Source organism: Microtus ochrogaster, chromosome 8 (assembly GCF_000317375.1).
Source record: "Microtus ochrogaster isolate Prairie Vole_2 chromosome 8, MicOch1.0, whole genome shotgun sequence".
In the NCBI taxonomy this organism is placed as follows: domain Eukaryota; kingdom Metazoa; phylum Chordata; class Mammalia; order Rodentia; family Cricetidae; genus Microtus; species Microtus ochrogaster.
Genome location: NC_022015.1, coordinates 43703841 through 43721833, shown reverse-complemented (window position 1 = coordinate 43721833; position 17993 = coordinate 43703841). Strand labels below are relative to the sequence as shown.

General features: G+C 38.4%; 2 protein-coding genes across 5 annotated transcripts in view; both read left to right on the top strand.

The window, feature by feature from the left end:
* Positions 1–13411, top strand: part of Zfp91 (ZFP91 zinc finger protein) — a 30418-nt gene extending 17007 nt beyond the window's left edge. For 2 of the 4 annotated variants that reach the window (XM_005351996.2, XM_026781160.1), the window contains 6 exons: positions 726–860; positions 1716–1766; positions 2142–2220; positions 3328–3442; positions 9226–9325; positions 9782–13400. In XM_005351996.2, the coding sequence (XP_005352053.1) occupies positions 726–860; positions 1716–1766; positions 2142–2220; positions 3328–3442; positions 9226–9325; positions 9782–10292 (991 nt within the window). In that variant the 3' untranslated portion in view covers positions 10293–13400. Of the gene's footprint in view, positions 1–725; positions 861–1715; positions 1767–2141; positions 2221–3327; positions 3443–9225; positions 9326–9781 lie in introns of all 4 variants that reach the window. The other 2 variants (XM_013348067.2, XM_005351995.2) reach the window with 2 other exon arrangements.
* A 228-nt stretch (positions 13412–13639) lies between these two features.
* Cntf (ciliary neurotrophic factor) lies at positions 13640–17957 on the top strand. Its single transcript, XM_005351994.2, has 2 exons — positions 13640–15163; positions 16005–17957. Exons 1-2 carry the CDS (start codon positions 15050–15052, stop codon positions 16491–16493), a joined length of 603 nt encoding a protein of 200 aa, XP_005352051.1. The 5' UTR covers positions 13640–15049; the 3' UTR covers positions 16494–17957.
* Positions 17958–17993: the final 36 nt, after the last annotated feature.

The window sequence follows — 17993 nt, the reverse complement described above, 5'->3', positions numbered from 1 at the left end:
TTGAGGTCTTTGATCCATTTGGACTTGAGTTTTGTGCATGGTGATAGATATGGGTCTATTTTCATTTTTCTACATGTTGATATTCAGTTATGCCAGCACCACTTGTTATATATGCTTTCTTTTTTCCATTTGATATTTTTTGCTTCTTTATCAAAGATCAGGTGTTTGAAGATGTGTGGATTGATATCCGGGTCTTCTATTCAGTTCCATTGGTCCTGTCTGTTCTTATGCCAATACCAGGCTATTTTTAGTACTGTAGCTCTGTAGTAGAGTTTGAAATCAGGGATTGTGATGGCTCCAGAAGTTCTTTTATTGCACAGGATTGTTTTGGGTATCCTGGGTCTTTTGCTTTTCCAACTGAAATTGAGTACCATTATTTCAAGGTCTTTGAAGAATTCTGCTGGGATTTTGATGGACAGTATGACCTGATCTTACGGAGGCATATTTTCGGTTGAAGTTTCACCCTTGGGATGACTCCAGTTTGTGTCAAATTGACATAAATTAACCAGTATAAAGCAGTATTCTCCCATGGACATCACACACACGCACCCTTGCTGTGAGGTTAGGGGTGTGGACAATTGATAACATCTGGTTTTTAACCCAAGAATTACAGTGTTAGAATAATGAGATAATGATAAACCCTAAGCTTCAACCTGGTATCATATACTGCCTTTAATGAAGTCTTTGTTAGAATGTTTGTGTTGAGATTTTTTTTCTGTTTTCAGGGAAACCCCAAAACCACGGAGAAAATCAGGGAAGGTGAAAGAAGAAAAAGAAAAGCAAGAAATAAAAGTGGAAGTAGAAGTAGAGGTGAAAGAAGAGGAGAATGAAATTAGGGAAGATGAAGAGCCTCCTAGGAAGTGAGTAGGCAGTTTCTACTAAAAGTGGAAACCTTCCTTTTAAAATCACTAGTAGACAGAATTCAAGTTACATGAGAGTGTGTATGCATGCATGCACGTGTGTGCGCGCACATTTGGGCATGAGGCCACATGGATTTAGTCCCAGCACTTGGGAGGCAGAGACAAGCCTTGTGTGTGAGGCCAACCTAATCTACATACCCGATTCCAGCCCAACCAGGGCTACATAATGAGACCCGCCATCAAATAAAAAACCCAAACATATAAAAGGGGTATATAAATGTGTAAAATACTAATGTTAAGCAACTTAGAGTTTCTTTGGAACAACTTTGAAAGGTTGTATTGTTGTTGATTTTGTTTCATTGCAAAGCAATATATCAGTAAGTCCAAATGAACAAAAGGCAGTCAGTATCTATGGGGATACAGAGGAATAGAGAAAGCCAGAAAAATAATCTCAGATGTGTATTCTCAAAAACTAATAAATAGATTAAATGATGCAAAAGACTTGATTCTGTAAAACCTTTCCATGTAGCACACACTTTGTTGCAGAAATAAGAGTATTTTATTGTCTTCTTGTCTTTTTTTAATTAATTGCATTGAGATGGCAAACTCTTTACTTAGCTAGTCTTCAAGTATTATTGAAATTTAGCCAGATATTTCATAGTAATGCCTTGTAATAAAGAATAATTTATGAGTGGAATTACCTCAGTAAATCTTGCTTGAGACCAAATGCCTTTGTTTTTTTGTGTTGGTTATGCTCTGTGTCTGCCACCTGTTCTTGGGCCTCTGGAATGTACTTCAGCCATTCTATTAGCTTTCATCTAGAATATTGAGTCAACTACTCTTTCTTAATTGTAGGAGAGGGAGAAGGAGAAAAGATGACAAAAGTCCACGGTTACCCAAAAGGAGGTGAGGCATTTCTGCTCTTCTTTTTATACCTTAAGTCTTTGGTAAGTGTTTGATTACTTTAGCTTTTATAAACAGAAGAGGCGTGGCTTATTTAAAATTTCACAAAAGTGGTTTTCTTTATGTCCTTCATGCACAGATGATGTGTTTTTATTTTCACTGCAAATTGTTAATTTGTCTGAAATCTTCAGTACTTTCTAATTTTTGCAGGTTACTAGCTTATTCATGCTGTTTATAAACTTGAATATTTGGCAATTTGATTACTTGTACAAATTTTGTGAAACCTATGTGTTACTATAGATAATTTATATTAAACATCACACTATATATAGAATACCACTTCTCCTGCTAACTTTTTTTCTAACATTTTGGTAATAGAAAAAAACCTCCAATCCAATATGTCCGTTGTGAGATGGAAGGATGTGGAACTGTTCTGGCTCACCCTCGCTATTTGCAGGTCAGTGAAGTTGTTAAACAAGACAGTCTTTCATGCAGTGTCCATTACTTGTCTCCTAAGATGTTGATTTGTATAGCATTTGTAAACATTGACATAAAATATGAAGAAAAATATTGCTAAGTATAAAATTACATAAATCATCTTTACTCCACTTGTACTCCTTTAGCAGATATACCTGAGACTAGTAATTTAAAGAACAAATTTATTAGCTTTTGATCCCAAGTCCCTTAGAAGTATTAAGAATATGGTACCAGCGTCTGGAAAGGGGTCTTCTTCTTCACAGAGTGTAAGACTGAAGGACAAGAAGGAAGCATGAGGAGAAACAGGGATCTGGGTTCACTTTGTTAACAATTTTAATCAATTTCTGAAGACAGAACATGTAAATATACGTCAGCATTATTGCATTGAAGGTTTAAGTTTTGAACACAGGAACCAGTGGGGGGTGGAGAAGTGGATACACTTAAAACTTAGCACATTCTATTCCCTGAGTACATGACTTTACTTGGATTTTTACAGTGTTACATTATGTCCCAAAGTGGTATGAAGAAGTCTCCCATAACAGATTATTGAAACAATACAGAAAGACACAGGCTAATAGGTTTTAACTTCAATATGTATTAGGATACAAAGAATATAGTGTACAAACTAATGATTTCCTCGAGATAGTATAAAAAATTATTTTTTTTTATTTTTGATCTTTTCAGGTTTTTCTCTAAATGATTAGATATTTAACTGGCTGGCTTTCAGGGTATGTGCAGTATGGCAGGAAACAGGGAATTGAAATAGTGAAATGTTGCTTAGGAAATGCCTGTTAGTCTTTAGCAGTAAGTATGAAACTAAGACCTTACTTTTGGAGTATGGTTTTGGTTTTGGTTTTTGGCATGTATCATTTGGTATACCCATTTTTATTTTGTGTTTTTATTTTGCAAATGAAAACTAGAACTTGAAATGTTTTAAGTACTTCTAAGATCACATTGCTAGTGAGTGACAGGAACACATTGGAACCCAGGTCTATTTTATTCCTGTGTTCTTTACCATTTTATTCTGCTAGAACTTTTTATTTTATTTAGATTGTTTTCCTGTTTCACTTTCCTTTTGCTATTTTAGCACCACATTAAGTACCAGCATTTGCTGAAAAAAAAATATGTATGTCCCCATCCTTCCTGTGGACGACTCTTCAGGCTCCAGAAACAACTTCTGCGACATGCCAAACATCATACAGGTACATTTCTAAGTAAAAGGTTTATCATGTAACCAAGTGAACTGCAATTAGGGCATTGCATTATAGTCTGGTAATGAAGCAAGATATTTCTAATATAAATAAGTCTTTTTAAAAGGACCTAGTTGACAAGCATGGGAAAAAGTGGGAAAATAGCACTGAGAAAACTAAAGCAGGGGTTTGAGTTCCAGGCCAGGCTGGACTACATATATAGAATCTGTTTTAAAAGCTGGAAATAGGGGAGATAGGGGGTCTCATTAAGAAGTCTTGGTTGTCCTGAAACTCACTGTGGAGACCAGACTGGCCTGAAACTCCCACCAATCCTACCATTGTTTCCCAGGTATTGGGATTGACCCTCAGTGGTTTTCTTGTCTTAAAATAACCTTATTGATAGAATAAAGCCCTTGCCCACAAGCATAAGGACCAGAGATCAGAGATACTCTAGGACCCATATAAAAGCCAGGCAGCTGGCTTCCTTTAATCCTAAAATTTGGGAAATAGCATCTCTAGGGCAATCTGGCTAACTGGCAGGAATCAGTGCTCTCTGGGATCTGTGAGCAATCCTGCCTCAAAGAATAGATAGCGATCCCAAAAGACTCTTGACTTCAACTTCAGTCCTTTATATACACCATACACACAAAACATAATAATTTAAATTTTAAAAAAGTGTGAGTATTACAGGTTGTAATGAGCTAATGCTTTAGAACTTTTACTACTTGGCTTCTGAGAAGTTTTTTGTACTGGGGCTATTAATCTTTTACTAAGCATATATTCTATGTCAGCTTTGAACTTAACATAGCTGTGCTAATCTCTCCACTCAACACCACTAAGCCATATTTTATACTTAAGAATATAGGACTTTAGAAGACTTAAACAGTTTGCCAATGATCACCTAATTAATTAAATAGCTTTCTATTCTGTTTCAAGCAGTTACTGATCAGCAAAGATAGTTGGCAGTAGCTATTAGGGAATAAAAGTAGGTTGAACATTAGTGAGAAAGCCTAAACAGTAAAGGGAGATTGCTTTCATTTATGTTTTTTTATTAAATAGCTTGAGATGATTATATCTGTGGAGATCATAAAAACTAGTTACTGAACTTGTTGCTAATTCCTATATAAACACTTCAAAAACAGAAGCTGACTAATGTGTATTATGGAATAGGCTCAAATTCTATTCATTTATAACCACTGACAGTCTTAGTGAAGTTCTGCTTTAAATATGAATTGAGTTGCCTATTAATAGTATATTGTACAAAATGGTATATCTCACATTTGATAATTACATGTGTTCTCTCCTCAGTCTTGGATAGTAAGACTAAAAATTCCCCTTGAAAGAATATGTCCCTCCCCTAGCTGATAATGATGTACATACTCTCACACAGGCAAGTTACTTAACTTTTCATTTTTCCTTAACTATAAATTACAGATACCATTATTACAGGCTAATTATAATAAATATGAAATGAGATAACATTTTTGTATGTCACATCGAACTTGCAACATAGTAGACATTTGCAAGATACCAGGATATGAACTCTTGGACATTAATTTCCCCAAGATCTACAACCATTTCTTCATACTATATAAACTGAGGAAGAAAAAAAAGTCTGCTATTTTGCTCCTGAATATGGGCCATATTTTTGTTGTTGTTCTCCCTCTATACTGTTTTTGTCCCACTGAAAGTCTTCCCGACAGCTAGCTTAGACTATTTTAGCTAAATACCACAAACTACTATGAGAAACTTTAATTTGGTTAATATAATTTCAGAATGTTAGTTTTTCCTTTAAAAATTAGTTTATACAGGCCTTCTTTGTAAATGTAACTTATCAAGTGGTTGCCCCACACATTTGCTGTGCTTCATGAGTGCTAAAATGTTCTAATCTGGCAGTCAAGAAGCTTTTAAGCAGGACTGAGTGATGCGCTTGCTCCTGTGTTAGAACTGTTTTTTCAAACCTTGTGTAGTGTGCAACACAGAATAGCCAGCATTGGCATCATTTAGGTTTTTGCTCACCTCTCTCATGTGTGATGAATCAGCATATTCATTAGTATGTCCAAGGTGATTGTTATGTGTTTAAATTTGAGGAAAAACGGCTTGTTCCTTAGCCTCCTGAATGAGCTGCTACACATGTTAAAACTATTTGGAAAGGAGTATTAGATATTGTTGATGACTTAAGATGTTTTTACTGTGATTTCATCAAGTAATTTTTTTTTAATATTTATTTATTATGTATACAATATTCCATCTGTGTGTATGCCTGCAGGCCAGAAGAGGGCACCAGACCCCATTACAGATGGTTGTGAGCCACCATGTGGTTGCTGGGAATTGAACTCAGGACCTTTGGAAGAGTAGGCAATGCTCTTAACCTCTGAGCCATCTCTCTAGCCCCCTCAAGTAGTTTTAAGTAGAATAGAAAATGTATTGTTTCTTAAACAAATTATTCAACATACCTCAGTTCTTTGGCTCCTTAACCAAGTAGTAGAAACATAGTGCAATGATCCTTTATGTCATTGATTCCACATTATGCGAGATTAAGTTTCTGTGAAACTTGAAATGACGAAGGTAATTACAATAGAATGAGGAAATACTTGAATGGTGCAGAAGATGCAGGGTGGCAAATAAAGAAATAAATGCAAGTGGCATTTGAATTTATTTGAAATATTATGTAGTTATCATTTAACCTGAAATGGAATGTTTACTGTTTAGATATGGATCAGCTTGTTCCAGTAGAAAATCATATTGTTTGTATCTGGGCTGTTTTTATGTTAGATTGTTTTTATGTGACAATCTGAAAAAATTATTTTAAAAAATAAAACCGACAGAAAGTGCACTAATGTCTGAATAGTTACTGTTCTGTTGCTATGAGAAAACCGCATTACCGATGTACCTCTTTTAATAAAAAGAAAAAATGCTTTCTTTTATTAAAGAACAGCATTTAATTGGGAGCTTGCTTACAAGGTCAGAGTATTAGTCCATTGTCATGGCAGGAGGTAAGCATGGCACTGGGGAAGTAGCTGAGAACTCATATGTAGTCCACAAGTTGCAAGCCAAAAGAGAGACTGTGCCTAGTTTGGGCTTTTGAAACCTCAAAGCCAACCCCCAGTGAGTTCTCTCCAGCATGGCCATACCTCCTAATCCTTCCTAAGTAGTTCACCATCTGAGAATTAGACATTCTAATATGTAAGCCTACAGGACTATTCTCATTCAGACCACCACAAAATCCTAACCAGTTTTCTTTATTTATACTTAGATTTTTTGTGTGAGTGGGTTTTGTTTCTGTTTTTTGAAGCAAGGTTAGCTATGTAGCCCTAGCTGGCCTGGAACTCTCTAGGTAGTCTCATATAAAGATCTGGCTGACTCTGCTTCCTGAGTGCTGATACTAGCCTAGTTACTCCAGTTTATGTACTGATATCTGAAGATTTGGAGATAGGAACCACAAGTGATAGAGAACTTTTGTCTTTCTGCATCAGGTTACCCAACTCAATATATTTTCTAGTTCCATCCATTTACTTGGAAATTTCATGATTTCATTTTTCTTCACAAGTGAATAGAGCATTGTATATATGTACCACTTTTCATTATTCATTCATCAGTTGAAAGACTTTAAGTTTGGTTCTGTTTTCCTAGCTACTCTAGAGCAGCAGTGAACATGACTGAACAAGCATCTGTAGAGTAGAATGTCAAGTCATTTGGGCATTGTCAGAGTGGAATAGCTGGACCATGTGGTAGAGTTATTTTTAGATTTTTAAGGATTCTCCACACTGATTTCCAAAGTGTCTGCATCAGTTTGCAAATCCCAATAACAGTGGATGAAGGTTCCTTCCTCCACTCAGCATTTGTTGTCAGTTGTTTTGTTAGTCATTCTGGCAGGGATAAGATGGAATTGTTTTCATTTGTATTTCACTAGTTGCTGAAGATGATGAACACTTTTTGTGATGTTTCTTAGCCGCTTTCATTTCTTCTTTTGCAACTCTCTTCAGATTGATAGTCCATTTTTTGAAATGGATTGTTTTCTTGATTCTTTGTTTGTGTTTTTTATATATTCTGTATACTTACCCTCTGTCAAATGTGTAACAGGCTTAGGTTCTTACCCGCTCTGTAGGATTCCTCTTCACTCAGTTGTTTTCTTAGCTGTACAGAAGCTTTGATATTATGACATGCTTATGATGGTTTGAATGAAAGTGACCCCATAAGCTCATAGGGATTGGCATTATTGGGAAGTATAGCCTTGTTGGGGTAGATGTGGTGTTGTTGAAGTGTGTCACTGGTCTCATAAACTCAAGCCAGAGTGGGTCATTGTCTCTTTGTGCTGCCAGATGTAGACCTCTTGGCTACCTCCCCAGCACCACATCTGCCTGCATGGCACCATGTTTTCTGCTATGGCATTAATGAACTAAATCTGAACTATAAGCTAGCCCCAGTTATATATCTCCCTTTTTAAGAGTTGCTATGGTTATGGTGTCTCTTCACAGCAGTAAAACTCTAAGAGAACGCCACTTGTCAGTTGTTGTTAATTCTTGTGCAAATAGAGTCATAGTCAGAAAGTCTTTTCTACAGCTATATCTTAGGTTTTCTTCAAGCAGTGTCACTGTTTTATGATTCATACTGAGGTCTTTGATCCATTTGGAGTTCATTTTTGTGGAATGTGGTAAATATGGGCCTGATTTCAATAGGCATCTCATTTTTCCAGTATAATTTCATGAAAATGCTGTCCTGTCTCTACTGTTTGTGTTTGGGATGCTTTTATTAAATTTTATAGTCAAATGTTTGTTTTTTTGTAAAAAACTTTCATGTGTCTACTGAGATGATCTTATGGTGATTTTTTTTAATTTTAAGCCCCTTTATGATTTATTTACTTATATATATTGACTCCTCCATCTCTGTGATAAAATCAACTTGATCACGGTGGGTTATCTTTTTGATGTGTCTGTATTCAGTTTGCAAGTATTTTATTTTGCTTCTATGTGTTATCAGGGATATTGGCCTGTAGTTTTATTTTTTGTGTTTTTGTTTATATGTAGCTTGGGTATTAGAGTAATACTGGCTTCTAGGATTGTCTTTTAAGCTGATTTTTTATTCTATTTTAAAAACAAACTATCTTTTTTTCATTTTACATACCAGTCCCAGTTCCTACTTCCTCCCCTCCACCTCTCTTCTCCTTCCCCCAAACCCCATCCACTTCCCAGAGAGGGTAAGGCACATGGCTTTGGGGAAGGTCCAAGGCCCTCCCTACTGTATCTAGGCTGAGCAAGGTATCCCTCCAAAGAGAATGGGTTCCGAAAAGCCAGTACAAGCAGTAGGGATAAATCCTGGTGCCACTGCCAGTGGCCCCGCAGTCTGCCCCAGCCATATTGTCACCCACATTCCAAGATGCCTAGTTTGGTCCTATGCTGGTTCCTTCCCTGTCTAGCCAGAGTTGGTGAACTCCCATTAGCTTAGGTAAGCTGTTTCAGTGGGTATCCCATCATGGTCATGATCTCTTTGCTCATATTCTCACTCCTCCCACTCTTCGATTGAACTTCAGGAGCTCAGCACAGTGCTCCGCTATGGCTTTCTGACTCTTCTTCCATTAGTTTAAGCTGAGTTTTACTCTACTAAATGCATGGATGAAAAATACAATCAAAACAATACTTTCTGTTGTTAAATTTAGCTTGCTCAAAGTATTTACACATTGCAAAGGGTGCTGTGTGCTGTAGACTAACTGCCAGAACACTTGCTCATCTGCAAACTGTAGAAAATACTTAGCAGGTGTCTTAATAGAACATTAACCACATTATTTTTCTTCTTAGACCAGAGGGATTATATCTGTGAATATTGTGCTCGGGCCTTCAAGAGTTCCCACAATCTGGCAGTACACCGAATGATTCACACGGGCGAGAAGCCATTACAGTGAGTATTTACTTACTATTGAATATCTCGGTAGGAAGGAGTACATTTACCTCACTTGGAGGTTTGTAGTCCATTATAAACATTTCAGTTGTCACCGCTATTTGACTTTCTAAGTGAAAGACTAGATAATCTTATTAGTTTGAGAATTTATTCTGCCTTAACCACTTCCCACCCCGCCCAGCCCCCTTTTTTGAAATAAGCCACAGAACCCAGTTTATACTGCCTATATATTTGAGGATAGGACTGTGCTTTCTTTTCTTTTTCTTTTTTTTTTTTTTAATTTTCTTTTTTGCTGTTTCTTAAGCAAACAATTTTTTTAGTTAGATTTCCATCTAGTAGTTTCCTATTCATAAAATGTATGTGCTACAGATTAGTATGTGTATACATTTTTTCAGTTCTCACTTGGCCCTTGATAGAGTTCTGCTTGATCATTCATTTCCTTTGGATTTTCTTTAGATGTGAGATCTGTGGATTTACTTGTCGACAAAAGGCATCCCTTAATTGGCACATGAAGAAGCATGACGCAGACTCCTTCTACCAATTTTCTTGCAATATCTGTGGCAAAAAATTTGAGAAGAAGGACAGTGTAGTGGCACACAAAGCAAAAAGCCACCCTGAGGTGCTGATTGCAGAAGCTCTGGCAGCCAATGCAGGCGCCCTCATCACCAGCACAGATATCTTGGGCACTAATCCAGAGCCCCTGACACAACCTGCAGATGCACAGGGGCTTCCTCTCCTTCCTGAGCCCTTGGGAAACTCAACATCTGGAGAGTGCCTACTGCTAGAAGCTGAAGGGATGTCAAAGTCATACTGCAGTGGGACAGAACGGGTGAGCCTTATGGCTGACGGGAAGATCTTTGTGGGAAGCGGCAGCAGTGGGGGCACTGAAGGGCTGGTCATGAACTCGGATATACTCGGTGCTACCACAGAGGTTCTGATTGAAGATTCAGACTCTACTGGACCTTAGTGCAAAGGAAGACTTTGGGCACTGGGACAGTGCAGACTTTGTATTTAAAAGACAAAAAAAGGACAAAAAAAAAATTTAAAGCATTTAAAATCTAGTAAAATAACTGAAGGGCCTGCTCTTTGCATTGTGGATCACAGCACACACACACACACAACTCACACAGAGAGAGACTTTGTCTCATCCCTCCCTCCCTTTCGCCCCCTCTCCTGAATTTCCCTCCCTTATCCTTAAAATATTGATGTTGCCTTTACCAGAAAGGTCATTGAAAAAGCAGCAGTATACTTGGTTCCAGCCAGCAGCTGACCTCCTGCTCATCGGCAGATCTCCTTTTCCCAACCTATAACTGATGTGCTCTGGATCAGCTTTTAACTCATAGTAGTATATTACTATCATCTAAATCTTTTCTCCTCTACTGCTGCCCTATGGCTCTGGCTTCTCCCCATTGCAACAACCAACACTTATCCTCAAATATTATATAATTCTATTTTCTGGAGGCTGGCAGCTTGACTTGGCACTTTAGAGCCCCTTAGCAGGATGCTGTTAAAACAGCACACATCTCACCCCTCTTCCATTACTCACTGGGTTTGGGGAAGGAAGGATACATGGGGACCACCTCCCTCCCCTTCAGTGGATCCCAGCACCTCAGTCCCCCCTCCTCAACCTCCATATGGCTCTTAATGGTGCTCAATTGCTTGGAAGCAGGCTCCCAAGAAAGAGGGGACTGCCCTATGTACAGTCTTTCTGACTGTAAGACAGGGCTCTATGTCAGTGAGAAAAGTCCCAGGCTAATGGCAGAAATTTGCACTTTGAACATGTGTGTTTTTGTGTTGTGGAACCTGAGATTCCTTATTTATTAATGGAAAGTCTGATTTTTTTTGGGGGGGGGGTCTTTGTTGCTATGTTTTGTGGGGCTGGGAGAGTAGATTATTCTGACATGGGATCCTTCCTATAAGAGGTACTTTGAAGGCAAGGCTTAGAGTTAAAGAAGCACAGCCAGCCTCTAAAATCATAGTTTTCCAGTGGCCTTTACAGAAAGCTGGTCCTCAGCACTAACAGAATCACTACAGTAGCCTAATGCTTTTTTGGAAGCCTTAGGGAAGGTTGATGGGTTTGTGGTAACTAGAGTGCTTTTGGAGATACACAAGGATTTGAGGGGATGAGGAATGTTATTCAAGGTCTGAATCACAAAAGATTTTTTCTTCTGTGAATTTTTTTCTTTTTGTCCTCACCATTTCTGTGCATTAATCTCCCTGCTGACCTAATTCCAGCCCCTTGTTTTGATTGTGGTTTGGTTTTGTCATTGGTTATTCCAGCTCTTGATTAGTGGAAGACCAGACCCTGTCATTCATGAAGGACAAAATTAAGAGTTCTAGAGTTTGGGTTTAGAGAAAACTGGTGTGTCATATTTCCCCTGTAGAAGGAACAAAGTTTGAATAGACAAAAGCAAAGGTAAAAAATCTGTGTGATAATATCTTTGGCTGTCCCCAAATTATCTATTTTCCTTGGAGTAGGGATTTTTAATGCATTGTGGATTATAACTGTCATTGGGAGACGCAGATTGTGTTTTTACATGCTTATACCTCTCAGAAGACTAAAACCCTAATTGAGCATTGAGCTCACTTTTTTGAGAATTAGGAATGCAGTTCCTCCCTGTGTGCTTCAGAATCTGCCATTGAAGACCTGGCCAGTTACCAGAAATACATGATGACTGTTGGGAAAATTAAGAGTCTGAGAACAAAATAAGGAACAGCTTGTTTTTCACAAACACTAAAGCTATGGAGTTTATCAAATTTTCTCTGCTTAATTTTTTTTTCCCCAAAAATGTCATCTCTGAAAGACGCTTACTGTACACCCACCAATATCACTGGTTGGGATGCCGGGGAGGAGGGCGGAAGACACCTACAGGAACAATCTTAAACACATTATTGTTTCCTCTAAAGTGTTGCAGACTTGCCATCCTTCCCATATCAGGGGAGAGAAGGCATGAAGATAGGCTTTCCTGCCCCACAGAGTTTGACTTTGTCATTGACTTTGGTGCATTGGTACACAGATTTGGAAATACTGTAAGAGCAATTATAAATGGGACTGCAGCAGAGTTGCTCTACATGATACTGTTTCTCTACCTAATATCTGTATCCTACACTTAGCCTTTGCTTTTCACATTTAGGCTGATTTCATTTAGAGTGGTTACTCATCAAATATAGCCACCCACAGAAAAGCAGACTGCATTGTAAACATCTCTTCTTTCTGGGACGGGGAGAAATATGTTCTTTTCTGTACCTCACTCCCCTCTCCACGAAAGCAACTAGTTATAATAATTAGAAATTTCCTGTCCTCTCATTTGGGGGAGGGGGCGAAAAGGGGACTTGGGTCATCTTCATAGCTACCGTTTGCTGACAATAAATTATTGTAGCGGTTTGCAATAAATTTTAAAATATTTTTCATGAACTTTATTTTTTTCTTTTGAGAACAAGTGCTAGCATAGTAAAAGTCTATATGAGCAAACTAAGCACCATTACCAATTCCTTTATTCCCATGCCACTCATTTAATTGTCTTTAAAGAGTCCTTTTAATCTTAAAAATTGATAGATATTTCATAATCATATCTTACTATCTTTTAAATAACTAGTCATACCTCCATTTTCAATTGGAATTCCAAATTTTATGGATATAGTTGTGATAATTATTCGGTATTTCTGGGAGTTGTGCATACTCCTTGCTGGCATATTTTTGCATAATTAGACCCTTACACATTTTACAGGGTTTAGTCGGACACTGGCTGGGAGTCCTGGGAATGAGCACAGAAAACATCGTCATAGAGCACTTGGACCTCCCTCGCACCTGTTCGGAGGAAGATTGTGAACTCTACCACCAACCTAAGTGAGGTCTTACAACCTTGCTACAGAACAGTTTCGCTCCTGTCTTTCTTCCAATTTTCCATATACTCAAGAAAATCAGAACATTGTAATGGGGCAGTTATATTTCCTAAAAGCTTTTTTTGCCTGTTGAAATATGCAGGACCGACCCTTTTCCTGTGATGAGAGATAGGTGGTTACTTGATCTAGGTTTAAAAGTTATGTAAAAAAATTATAATAAAAGGGATACTTTGCTTTTAAAAATCTTGTTTCCTCTTAATCTAGGTAATCATATTCAAAATAAGTATGTAAAGAAGAAAAATAAAAGTTGTCTTCCTGGAAGCAACTAGTCTTCCTTGGTTGTACTGAGTTAGTCATCCAAGAGTAAAACAGTTGATGCTGTTAAATGAAGAAAACAGATGCCTCCAGGGTAGGCTTTTGTATGCTGCTATTTGCTCTTTATTGAAAGTTGGGTAGCGGTTCTAATGCTGAGATGCCTCATAGCTCTGTATTTGGCAGACTCCAAATGGGTGTTTCAGTTGCTTGCTTGAGGTTATTAAAGATACTATGAAGTACAGTTTACTCTGATAATGACAGAACCTTGGTTGCATTTAACATTAGTGCTTCTTGACAACGCTTTTAATACCCATATCAAGTTAGAATTTAAAAAAGAAAACATAGTCTAATTTTGATTAAAAGTTCAGTGGCAGTCATTCCTCATTTAGTGTCTGCCTATGTCAATTCGTTCCTGAGATGGTCTATGTTTGAACTTCTTGGCAACATCTGATATAAAATAGGGACAGTCACTGACCCATTTGAGGACGAAACTTGGAAACTTCAGGCAACAGCATCACCCACTGACTACAGTACAATAGAACGAAAGCTCTGTAAGCACCTTTTAACTCTTTTGTCCTCACTTCAAAACCTTGTTCATTCTCTTGTTAGCATGGAGTATGACTGGGACTGGGAAGAAAAAGAAGCGTGTTGTCACTTGAGTAAAACTGCCTGAGAAATGTTACCCAGTAGGGTTGGGTGTTTCCTTTGGGAGAGAACAGGCCTAAACAGTGCCTTTCACATCCTGTAGCTACTAGGAAGGCTCCATGATTGAGATTAGAGATGCTCCTTTAGCTAATTATAAACAAGTTTAACCTTATAAGGGATAGGAATGGAAAGATGCTACAAAAGACCTGCATCACATAGTCTTTGTCTCTTGCACAAAATAGAAGCTGTACAAAGAAGTCATAAAGTTGGGAAGGGGGAGAATAAACCCAAAGACCAGTGTAGGAACACAAGTCTAGTTTATTGGATTAACTTCTTTGAGGAAAGTTTTTTTTATATCAAATGAGAACACTTTTCTTTTACCTCCAAAAAATACTAATATTTAGCCCAGAATTAATATAAGAATCATGAAGTTTAAATATTGGAGCGTATTATCTGACCCATTTGATAAATGGCACTTAATAATCTACTTTGCCATGCTAAAGAAAAATTTAGGCTGTAGAAAGCAGAATAAAATCAACAGATTATATGTGTAAATAACAGACTATTAGGCAGGGGTGGGTGTCATGAGGATTAGTGTGATAGTGACCTTGTTGCTAAGTACAAAAGCAAAACAATGACATAAAAACAAGTGCTGAATACTGAGTGGAGGAGAGAGATGGAGGCAGACACTGTGGGGGGAAAAAGACTGATTAAAAGGGCTCTTTGATTCCACAGGCACAAAAATCCACAGCCAGGAATTTGCTGCCACCTCTGAGTCAGGCAGGGGGTGGGGATGGGGGTGCACAATCCCATTAGAGAATGCCCAGTGGAGTTAGTCTGTGGGAGTTACATTTCTTATTTGGCCCTGTGAAGACAGAAGCAAACCAGCTCACTTGTTTCCTGGGACAGTTGATTTAGGGGATGGCTTTTGCAGAGAATTCACCTCTGACCCTGCACCGCCGGGACCTTTGTAGCCGTTCTATCTGGCTAGCAAGGAAGATTCGCTCAGACCTGACTGCTCTTATGGAATCTTACGTAAGTTGTCTGTTTTGCTGTTGTCTGTTTTTAACTCTTCTAGTTCAACTCTTAACCATCATGTTCCAACCCCATAACCAGTTATGAAAGCTCTAGTCTTAATGGTCATTCATATATTAAACACCTATAATTTGGCAGGGCTTCTCTGAGAAAACTCATGTAACCTTAACTATCTTGAGACAGGTCTTTTCTTGAGTGAGAAGATGGAATATTTGGTTGCCTTTTTTCTGAACCTTACCAGGATAGACAGTAGACTTTAAGTTTTGGTTCTTCATAAAATTTTTGAGCTTTGTAAATAAAAGGGTTGTAGGATTAGGAAGAACCTTATGGGATTTTAGAGAAAGTTTAGTTTCCCTCTGAACAGTATACTACCTATGTACGTTTTAATTTTCTACATCAGAAGTATACCTGTAACTAAAAAGATTCCCTAGAATATCCACTAGAGTCTTGTGAAAATGTTAAATTAACCATGGAGTTCTTGACTTGTTTTCTCATGAAAGGCCTCCATCTAAAGTCCTGCTATGATAATATTCCAAGCCTCTGGTAAAGTTACAAATTTATGTTCTCTGAGAATTGGTAACTTGAAAAGCCTTGCCATTTATAAGACTAATGGTTACCCTATTAAAGCCAGTTCCTATTGTATTCTAAAGGATTGATCTCACTGTGAGAGTGGACATTGGGGAGATTGAAATTAAGGTAGTGCTGCAAGATCATGGCTCCCCAAATGAAAGGTTTCTATTTACACCTTGGATCATTGACTACAGAAGTGAGTGTTTATTTGTGATTGGAGAATGGGGTTGAGATGATAATGGAGCATATGTTGTACTCTGTCCTTGGCCAGGTGAAGCATCAGGGCCTGAATAAAAACATCAACCTGGATTCTGTGGATGGCGTGCCAGTGGCAAGCACTGATCGCTGGAGTGAGATGACTGAGGGAGAGCGACTCCAAGAGAACCTCCAGGCTTACCGTACCTTCCACGGGATGTTGGCCAAGCTTTTAGAAGACCAGAGGGTGCATTTCACCCCAGCTGCAGGTGACTTCCATCAGGCAATACATACTCTTCTGCTCCAGGTTTCTGCCTTTGCCTACCAGCTAGAGGAGTTAATGGTGCTGCTGGAGCAGAAGATCCCTGAAAATGAGGTTGATGGGACGTCTGTTGCTGTTGGAGATGGTGGCCTCTTTGAGAAGAAGCTCTGGGGCCTGAAGGTCCTTCAAGAGCTTTCACAGTGGACCGTGAGGTCTATCCATGACCTCCGTGTCATTTCTTCTCATCAGATGGGAATCCCAGCACATGAGAGCCATTATGGGGCCAAGGGCAAACAAATGTAGCAGTTAGCCCTTCCCTCTCATTTTTTGTTCTGCGGAGATATAGGTAGTTCCCTGAGGCCTTGTTTTCCCAGAACCAATTTTTGAAAACCTTAAACCACAAGCAGTTTCATGAAGTAGGCTTGACCATATTTGAACGGATGTACATGGTTGTTCTGGGTGTATGCATGTGTAGGAACATTTTTGTTTGTACTGGTGGTATAATAGAGTAGAAACAAGGGAAATATCCTCCCACCTTAGAGTTTTAGTGTCCCTGATACTGATACTAAGTGACCTTTCTAGGCATTTAACAGCTTTTCAAGCAGAAGAGAAATTGTAACTAGTTGTGATTGACTTCTGAAAAGACTGAATAAACAAATTAGAAGTCCTAGCCTATCACCATTCAAACTACCATAGTAATATTGGTGTGCTGAGGCAATGAGTGCCATAGCTTTATGTATATTCTATATAACTTTACATCTTTGTCTCAGAATGTTAGATGTGTCTTGTGATCTATCCCTAGCACTGAAAAGCAAGCAGCCTTTTGTTAAATATCCTCAGAAGTCAGCAGCAGATGTCCAAGTGTTTGTAGCCCATACCTGACAAAGAACAGCAACTACAAATCTTAAGATTTCATTTGGGTGAAAAATGGGGCCCAGTGTACTTCCATACTTGGAAACAGAGGATATGCAATAACAGAGTGGTTAGGGTTGACTGTGTACTTGAGTATTGGGCTAATCATTGTTTATAGGAAATTAACAGATCAGTAATACAGGTACGATATATAGATACTCGATAGTGAGTGGAATGCTGAGGTTAAAGATCACAGAGCTCCATCACCTTACATTCTCTGGGCTTACTCATGAGGGGAGGATGAAGTCTAGTTGGTCCCCACTGAGAATGCCAAGGATTCTTAAACAACACAGTACCGCTCTGCTTTTAATGTTCTTGTGAGAGCCACACAGCGTGGAAGACTAGGAAACAGAAGTCCCTGGAAAAGATCTGCGCATTAGTGGTGTACTGTGATTCCAACAATTTGTAGCATTTGTTTTTTACTTATTTTTAGATAAACCTGAGAGATCTTGAGTTGAGGGCCCAAGTCTAATCATGACATCTTGCTTCATAAATGAGTGAACTATGCATGAGTCAGAGAGGGCTAACTTCCATAAGTTGCATGAGGTGGGGATATGTGACTCATCTTGTGTGCTCTCCTATAATGGGTTCCATAAAGGCTAAAACTGATTTAAGTACATGACCATACTCGGTTAAGCATTGTAGTAGCTCAGGGGAAGTGAGACTATGTTTTCTACTATGCATTTTTGAAAATACAGTTGTATATGTATAAAATAAAAAGATCAAAACTAGAATGGGATTATAAAGAACTAAAAGAGATCATTTAAAGCCACAACTAAATGTGCTTCCTGGGTTGGTGGAGTATAATACAGAATAAACTCCAACAGAGGGGATAAAGAGAGAGAGAGAGAGAGAGAGAGAGAGAGAGAGAGAGAGAGAGAGAGAGAGAGA

Coding starts and splice junctions, on each gene's coding strand:
- Cntf (XM_005351994.2), top strand. CDS start 15,050: ATGGCTTTTGCAGAGAATTCACCTCTGACCCTGCACCGCCGGGACCTT. Junction 15,164..16,004: donor CTGCTCTTATGGAATCTTAC/GTAAGTTGTCTG, acceptor GTCCTTGGCCAG/GTGAAGCATCAGGGCCTGAA.